General features: G+C 67.0%; 1 protein-coding gene across 2 annotated transcripts in view; it reads left to right on the forward strand.

Annotated features, from left to right (window-relative positions):
- The window catches only part of WNT7B (Wnt family member 7B), a 33,537-nt gene extending 25,178 nt beyond the window's left edge, over positions 1–8,359 (forward strand). For both annotated transcript variants that reach the window (XM_037513379.1, XM_037513378.2), the window contains exons 3-4: positions 5,301–5,572; positions 7,837–8,359. In XM_037513379.1, coding sequence (XP_037369276.1) covers positions 5,301–5,572; positions 7,837–8,316 — 752 coding nt within the window. In that variant the 3' untranslated portion in view covers positions 8,317–8,359. The remainder of the gene's footprint in view (positions 1–5,300; positions 5,573–7,836) is intronic.
- Positions 8,360–8,760: the final 401 nt, after the last annotated feature.

Genomic DNA, 8,760 nt, shown 5'->3' on the forward strand with positions numbered 1-8,760 from the left:
GAGGCCCTTCCAGCCGCCCCAGAGCGAGGGCTGGGGCGAGGGGCCCCAAGACCCACCCGACTTGGAGCAGGCCCCGGGGCTGCCAGGTGACTTCCTCGCCCGCAGCTGCTGCGTCTCTGCCCCTCGGCTGGGTGCAGGACCCACCTCAGGCCCGCGCAGCATGTGCGGCCTCCTGGGTCAGAACAAAGGCCCGGGGCGCGGGTGTGCCGGCGTGTTCGGACCTGGCAGGACTTTCCAGAGCTCTGTTTATGACAACGGCCGCGAGGGCTTAGCATGGAGACACTGACTCAGCGAGCCGGCGGGTGGTGGCCAGCGGGCGGGGGCCGGGGGCACAGAGGGACAGACAGGGACAGAGGGCAGGGTAGGCGGGGCAGAGAGAAGACACAAGAGCACATGCAGTGCACATGCCACACACACACGAGTGCACCATGCACAGACACATGCGCCATGCAAAACACACAGGCACTGCAACACGCACACACACCATCATGTGTGCACCACACACGTGCCCAGCAGCACCACCTCATTCCCTCCTTAGGACCTTAGCGTTGCTGTTCCTTCTTCCTGGAACACTGTTCCCTGTGCCTTTGCATGGCTCACTTCTCTCGTCTCACAGGGCCCACCTCCGGCACCCCCTCTGAAAAGGGCCCTCGTGGTCCCCCTCTGCCCTGATGACTCCTTGTGGCTCTGGCGGGTGCCCTGTTTCTGGCCACACCCATCAGCTTCGTGCCTACATTTGTCTAATCTGGATAGTTCATACCTGTGGCCTCATACTAGGTGGTCTTTTGTGGCCGGCATCTCTCACTCAGCATCATATTTTCAAGGTGTATCCACGTTGTTGTAAATTGGCCACTCCTTCCTTTTCATGGCTGAGTAATATTCCATGACACGGAGAGGCCACCTTTGCTGTACTCATCTGCTGGTGGACACTTGTGTTGGAGGTATTATAGATCACGCTGCTGTGACCATTTTTTTTTGTGTGTGGACATATGTTTGCTTCTCTTGGGGACACACCAAGGAAGGACATTGCTAGGTCCTGGAAGTCTTTGATTAACCTTTTAAAGAACAACCAGGCTGTTTCCACAGTGGCTGTAGAGGCAGTGTATGAAGACTGATTTCTCCACATCCTTGTCAACACTTGCTACTGTCTGTCTGTATTTTAGCCCTCCCTAGCAGCACGCAGAGCCACCTCGCTGTGGTTTTGATTAGCATTTCCTGGAGGGCTCATGATGTTGAATATCTTTTTCATTGCTATTTGGCCATTTATATACCATCTTTAGAGAAGTGTCTCCTTGGCTCCTTTGTCATTTTTAATTGGGTTACTTGCCTTTTGTCACAGTCACACTTCACTTAGTGACGCTTGTGTGGGTAACACACGGCAAGCATGATGGTGGCTGCCCGCCCAGCTGGGTGCGTCGTGCCCCCCCCAGCGATGAGCCGCTCCAGTGACGCGAGGCTCTGAGGGGCCCCGTGACACGTGCCTGTGCCGAGTTGTAGAAAAGGCCACATTTTTTAAAGAAGAGCAAGGAAATGTTGGCAAGGGCAGGGAGGTTAAACAGCGGCAGCCCCACGCGTGGACATGACGGTGGTGTGGAGCCCAGGTGTGTGTCACAGGCAAGGTGGGGACACGCACCGAGGAGTGTACTTGGACGCCAGACCCGCACCCGGGGAGCCCGCCTCGCGGGGGCGGGGCACGAAGCCCGGCTTCCCCTCCCCCCAGCAGGGCCAGGCCTGCCCACCCCCACCTCCGGCACCCCGCGCCGTCACGTAGGAACCACGTGGCAGCTGGGGACGTTGAGACACGAAAGGGCCCCTGACTTGTCTGACGGGCCAGTGTGGGATCCGGACGTGAATGTGCGGGTCGGGCTGCAGGACGCCTCCTGGGCTGTGTGACCCGCCAGTCATCGCAGGTCAGGCCCGGGCCCGCCTCTGTGTGACTGGTCGCGTGTCCCCTGCTGAGGACAGGGTGACTTCAGAGGCCCCAGGCCCTTCCCTGCACTGAGTGGAAAGCACTGACCCTGGGCAGTGGGACAGCGTGCTGTCCCTCCAGGCCTGTGGCTACTCAGGGCATCAAGAGCTCAATCACGGTGTTTTAGGATTTCCAAAATGGCGCGCCAGCCCCATGGACACTAGGGAGTGGCAGGGAGCCGGGGAGCCGGAGGGGACATATAGGATCGCTGGGGGCACGGGGCGCTGCCCTGGGGGCTCTGAGACTCCTGTCTTGCCTGGATGGCACACCTGTCCCCGCCAGGAGCACCCCAGCACCCTCCTCAGGGTCAGTGAGGTGTCCTGCAGGCCCTCTTCCCAAGCGCTGGCCAGGCTGGCACTGCTGAGGGGGTGGCACGAGCAGGGGCTGTTGGTCCCTCTGAGTCTGGCATCCAGCAGGGTCAGCCGGGGCTTGGGCTTGAACAACGTGCAGGACAGGGAACAGCCTGGGTGCCTGAGGGACCTGGCAGCCTCGGTTCACCCACAGGGCAGAGGTCCCTGCGGGTGCGGACTGCCCAGAATGCAGTGCAGTGGAGGCCGGCTGGGCCGGCTGACCAGGCGCGTGCCAGGGTCGAGGCTCTGGATAAGCAGAGACGCCAGGCGGCCTGTGGCTCTCCCCGCGCCGGCTCTCCCCGGAGGGGCCTGCCGGCTTGCTATGGACACCGGCTTGCTATGGCGGGGGTGAGGCCCCTTGCTCTGCTTCTCTGGGGCTGCTCCTGGGGCTGTGGATGGCAGGAGGACTCTGAGCCCCTCTTGGTGGAGGGACACGGGCTCACAGAGGGTCTGTGACTTACCTGGGGCTGCAGCAAAGCGAGACTCCTCTCCCGACGCCGCCCGCCTCCCAGCACTTGCTGCTTACCCACAGCTGGCCGGGCCTGCGGGGCTAACGGCGCTCACCTGCGCCCGCTGGGGGCCGGGCAGGGCCGCCCTGGGAACGTGGGTTTGGCGCCAGGCCTGTGCCCTCTTGGGACTCACCAGGCTGGGTGTGGGCGAGGCCCACCTGCCCTGGCGTTTCCCGGGGACCTGCCGGCCGGGGACCAGGCCCAAGGACGCTGCATCCCAAGAGGCCCTCCAGGCCGGAGGCAGCTGCCCCAGACCACGCCCGCCCCTTCCCGCGGGGCCCCGCACCTGAGCAAGTCCCCTTCCCTGAGGAGACGCCACTGCGTCCACTGCGAGGTGGGCAGGCCTGGGCTTAGGCCGCGCTGTCTCGCAGGCCCCCGACGTGCGCAGCCCCGACCGGCCCTGTGCGCAGCCGAGAACCAGGCTGGAGGGGCCCAAAGACTCAGCCATGGGTCCCGCCCTCCGCGCCCGAACCCCGAGGGGCACCTGGCCAAGCTGGGAGGAGGGTGCCTGCCCCCCGGCTTCACAAGCAGCTGCGTCCTGGCCTGGGCAGCCGTCGCCACCCGGGCAGAGCAGCCACCCGTCCTCTACGCGGGATGAGCATGGGCAGCCCCGCCCGGCCTGGCTGTGGAGCAGTCAGGTGGGGCCAGTCCTGGACTCAAGGCCATCCGGAGGCCAGGCAGCCCCCGGAGGCGGGAGGCGCTCTCCCTGCACCTGTGCGCCCCCGTTCTCTCCCTGGAGGGGGCAGTGGGCAGTGCCCCAGGACGGCCAGTCTGCACCCGAGTGAGCTGGGATGGGACTGTCCCCTCCGTGTCTGGTCTCACGCTGACCCGGGCGAGTTAGGAAGCCCCTCGAGTCTGCAGCAGGGGTGGGAAGTGGGGTGCAGCACCCGCTGCTGTCAGTGTGGGCTGCACAGAGTTGGGCTGAGCGGGAAGCCCTCAACCCAGGATGCCCATCGGTTCTTCCCAAACCCCAGCTTCTTTGGAGTCCCTCCCCGCACCCCCCCCCACCCCCGTCTCCATGGCGAGGTGCAGGGTTGGCTCATTACAACCAAATAAAACAAGAATTAGCGGGAGCAGCGGTGAGTAAGCCTGAGTAACCCCGCTGAGCGGGACGCGGCGCGGCCAGGAGGGAGGCCCGCGGCGGGGAGGCGGGTCCCTGGGAGAGCCCCCAGTGTCATCCATGGCTGTGGGGGAGACCCTCCCCCGCCCCTGTTGGGGGAACCCCTCACCTGCCGGCCGGCCCCCTGCCAGGCCCACAGAGGGTTGAATCAGCCGCTCCCCTCGCCATGAGGGCCTCTTCCCCGTGTCCTCCTGCCCGCGGTCAATTAGCCGCAGCGGGGCCATGCCGCGGGCAGCCCCGGGGCCCGAGTCCCTCCCTCCGCCCCACCTCCTGTGTCATCGCCTCCCGCGCCCCGGTTTCCTCCTCTGTGTGGGGCTGTCCGAGGACAGATGTGGAGGCCGGAGGGGCCCCGGCAGTGATGCGAGGGTGGCCGGCGGTGGGCGGCCAGCACAGCTCTGCTGAGCCGCTTCCTGCACCCCTCCGGGCCCCGCCCCTAAAGCCCACAGGGCACCCCGGCCGGCGGCACACGGCCTCTCGGCTCTCCCGCGCCTGCTCCTCTCCCGCTGCTCTTGACCTCATTCTGGCAGTGACCCCTGCACCCTCGTTCCTGCTGCTCCCCCCGAGGGGTGCACGCGCCTGCCACACACGCTGTGCACACGCTGCACACCCCCCGCACACCCCCCCACGCGGGCGCACTAAGAAACACCACAGTCACACACACCCTCCCATGCACTCACAGGGCGTTAACTTGTACTTTTTGTTAAGACTCACTTTGCTTAAGATGGCACCTCCTCCAGGAAGCCCTCCTGGCTGGGGTGGGGAGCCCAGGAGGACTGGCACCGAGTCTGGGCAATTGAGGGCCCCTGAGACAAGTGGAGGTGACGGAGGGGAGGGGCCCGGGAGGCCAGGGCCTGGTGATGGGGCGTGGGAGGGAGAGGGAGGCGGCAACAGAGAGCGTGGGGCGGGGGGAGGGAGGCTGTGAGCACTGTGGTTGCTGCCTGGCTCCTGTCCGTTGGGGTGGGTGCCCCCGAGATCCGTCCTGGGGGCTGGTTCATGAGGATCAGGGCTCGCGGCTGGCCGAGGAGGAGCAGGGGCTCAGACTGTCACATCCGTTCTGCCCTGTGCCCTCCCGGGTTGGGGGACAGGCCTCTCCCTGGGCTCTGGGGCTAGGGAGAGAGTGGACCAGCCTACCTGCTGTTGGCAGGGCACGGCATGCTTTAAGTGCCCACCTTGCACCAGGCACTGTGCCCTCACAGCCCACAAGGCGCAGGGCTCGGCTGAACTGGAAGCTCAGCGGGAGGTGCTGATCCCGGGGTCACACGGGCGCCCATGGCCAGAGAGGGTGCAGCACGGGTCCCCCGACGCCCCGGGCGGAGAGCCGCTGGGCCTCACCGCACAACCTCTCCCCCCAGGGAGCCGCGAGGCCGCCTTCACCTACGCCATCACCGCTGCTGGCGTGGCCCACGCCGTCACTGCTGCCTGCAGCCAGGGCAACCTCAGCAACTGCGGGTGCGACCGCGAGAAGCAGGGCTACTACAACCAGGCCGAGGGCTGGAAGTGGGGCGGCTGCTCGGCCGACGTGCGCTACGGCATCGACTTCTCCCGGCGCTTCGTGGACGCCCGAGAGATCAAGAAGAACGCGCGGCGCCTCATGAACCTGCACAACAATGAGGCGGGCAGGAAGGTACTGCGGGCAGGGAGGGAGGTGAGGCAGGCAGGGGCCCCTGGACAGCCACCTCCGCAGCATCAGGCTCCATCCTCGTGGAGGGAGGGGCGTGCGTGCGCGCAGTGGGCAGCGCTGGGCCTGGAGGTCACCCCTTCCTCCCGCGCCCCCCAGCAGTTCTGATAGGAGCCCTGCTGTGCCTGTTTCAGAGGGGCAAAAACGGAGGCGAGGAATGGCAGAGGGTGATCCCGAGGCCCCCGGCTGGTGGGCAGCAGGACTGAGAGGTTGTGGGAGGCCCCTGGGGCCACAGTCCCCTGTCCCCACCCTGACCCCAGAGAGGTCCCCTCGGTTCTGGGACCCGCCCTCATCCAGGGGATCCTTCTTGGTGGCATCTGCTAAGACCAATTTCCAAACAAGCTCACGTTGTGAGGTTCTGAGTGGACTTGAATTTGGGGACCTCTATTAAGCATTTCCCAGGCTGGCCATGGCCCTCATGTCCTTGGGGGTCGGGGTGAGAGGGTGAAGGGGTGGCTGGATCCCCCAGGGGTCTGGAAATGAGCAGTATGGGGGGTAACACCAGGGCGGGTCCCCAGGCTTAGAGCCAGGGCGGCATCTGGCCCCAGGCCCTGCAGGATTCCAGGCCCCTTCTGGACTTCGGTCCCTCACCCCCGAGACTGCCCCCCCTGGGCCACAGAGCCCCGTCTGAGCCGGGCCCTGCCCTGTTTGCGGAGAGAACCCCAAGCTGGCCTTTCCCAGGAACCCCTGCCCCACTCCCGGCCTACGGGGGAGGGGCCCCGCTCAGCCCCCTCTCCTCTGGGCAGGGCCCCTCGGCACCCCAGCTCTCCTGGGCAGCGGGGGCTTTCGCTCTTGTCCTGAGGACGCTGGAGACGGACAGGAACCCACATCCTGAAACCTGAGCTCCCTTCCCAGGAGAGGCACAGGCCCGGGGCCCAGCCAGCAGCTGCCCGATGGAGCCCCCAGCCTCTGCCCCCCTCTGTGGTCCTCACAGCGGGCCCCCATCCAGCCCCGCCCAGATGCTCACCGTTGGGGTTGAATCTTCCCTTGTGGTGTCAGTGACCGCCCCAGGCCCACTCCTGCTGTGGGCTGCCCACCCTGCTCCCGCGCCCCTGCTCCGTCAGGTGGGCTCCTCTCCTCCACGGGCACCCAGTGCAGGACACCTCCTCAGGGAAGCCTCCCGGCCTGACCACATCAGGCTCTACCGCCTGTGCGCGGCATTTTGCGCGTCATGTCCTTGCTTCCCACCCAGGACTGAGAGCCAAGGCGTGTCCTCTGAAGCTGGGGCCCCTTGAGGCTGGGACCGGGAAGCAATGGGCAGTGGCCGGCCCTGTGGGAGGCTCCTCACTCTCCTATTCATTCATTCACTCATTCCCGTGGGTCTCCGCGCGTGTGCCAGGGCTGGGGTCCTGACTGGGGGGCAGAGCGTGGTCACCATGGCGAGGCCAGCGTGAGCCTGGACAGCTGACAAATGGCCCCTCTGCAGCTGAGGGGCGGCAGCTAATGATTCCCCATCTTTCATCCGGCCCGGCTGGCAGGGGCCTTTCGATCCGGGTAAATGAGTACCCGGGGTCAGGGCTGGCTCTGGGAATCGGCCGTCCTGGGCCACGAGGGAGGTCCAAGGAAAACACAGGCTGTGCCCACCGAGGCCCCAGCGGAGCCGGGGAGCAAGAACACGCGGCGGCGGCCCCCAGCACCGCACGGCTGGGCCGCGCTGACCCGTGCACGCCCCTCCCGCCGCCCAGCCCGTCCTTCAGCCAAGGTGGGCCGCTCCGCGGGCATGCCGGTGACGATGCCGCGACGGGCCAGGCCTGCCCTGGCAGGGGGGCAGGCGCGGCGACGGGGCGCGGGCTCCCCTTCCTAAGCACCTGCTGCTGCCGGGCCTGGGAGGCGCCTCCCCCAGCCTGGCTGGCTGCCAGCCCCCACTCGCCACCTGGGCTGTGCCTGGCGCAAGCCCCACGGCCGGGCCTCAGTTTCCTCACCGCCGCGCGGACCCAGCTCCCTGCCGGGTAGTTGTGAGAATTTAGCCAACTGTGATCAACGTGCCACGTTCTGGACTCCTCTGGGCTTCTGACCGTGTCCCCAGCAGTGGGGACGCGTGGTGAGCTGCCCCCTGGACAGAGCAGGAGACTGAGGCTCGAGAGGGGGAACATTTACCTGATGCGCGGGAAGGTGGGCTGCCGCAGGCAGGTGGGGCGGGAGGTGGGGCGCTGGCTGGGGGCGCTGGGGGCCCGGCGCCCCCACGCTGAGCTCTGCCCGGTGCCCCCCAGGTCCTGGAGGAGCGCATGAAGCTGGAGTGCAAGTGCCACGGCGTGTCGGGCTCCTGCACCACCAAGACGTGCTGGACCACGCTGCCCAAGTTCCGGGAGGTGGGCCACCTGCTCAAGGAGAAGTACAACGCGGCCGTGCAGGTGGAGGCGGTGCGCGCCAGCCGCCTGCGGCAGCCCACCTTCCTGCGCATCAAGCAGCTGCGCAGCTACCAGAAGCCCATGGAGACGGACCTGGTGTACATCGAGAAGTCACCCAACTACTGCGAGGAGGACGCGGCCACGGGCAGCGTGGGCACGCAGGGCCGCCTGTGCAACCGCACGTCGCCGGGCGCCGACGGCTGCGACACCATGTGCTGCGGCCGCGGCTACAACACCCACCAGTACACCAAGGTCTGGCAGTGCAACTGCAAGTTCCACTGGTGCTGCTTCGTCAAGTGCAACACCTGCAGCGAGCGCACCGAGGTCTTCACCTGCAAGTGAGCGAGCCGCCGCGAGGGCCCGGGCCCGCCTGCCAGGAGCCGGGGCTTCACCTGCGAGGGGCCCCTGGGCTCCGCCTCGTCTTCACCTGCCCACGGGCAGCGCCGCGGAGGCCCGCCCCACCGCACGGCCTTTGCACACCCTCTCCGGGCGCTGGTGTGGGCGCAGGAGCCTGGCGAGCTGGGGGTCTCCGGGCCCGGCCCCCGCCCCGGGCTGTCCTGCCCGTCGGTCACCTCCTGCGGCAGGACGGGCCCACGCCCCGGCCAGAGCCCTTCCCTTCTCTCTGGGAACGCGAACTGAAGGGCACACGCACGTGCCCCGGAAGTGATGCCACGACGCTGTGTGTCCCGCCCCGCCTGGTGGCCCAGACCCAGGGGCGCTCCTCAGAGACTGCAGCACCCCCCCCACCCCCCCGGCCCGGGGGCGCTGCGCCGGCGGCCACACAGT

The sequence above is a fragment of the Talpa occidentalis genome, unplaced genomic scaffold, assembly GCF_014898055.3.
Source record: "Talpa occidentalis isolate TD23 unplaced genomic scaffold, MPIMG_talOcc4v2.1 talOcc4.16, whole genome shotgun sequence".
NCBI classification, from domain to species: Eukaryota; Metazoa; Chordata; class Mammalia; order Eulipotyphla; family Talpidae; genus Talpa; species Talpa occidentalis.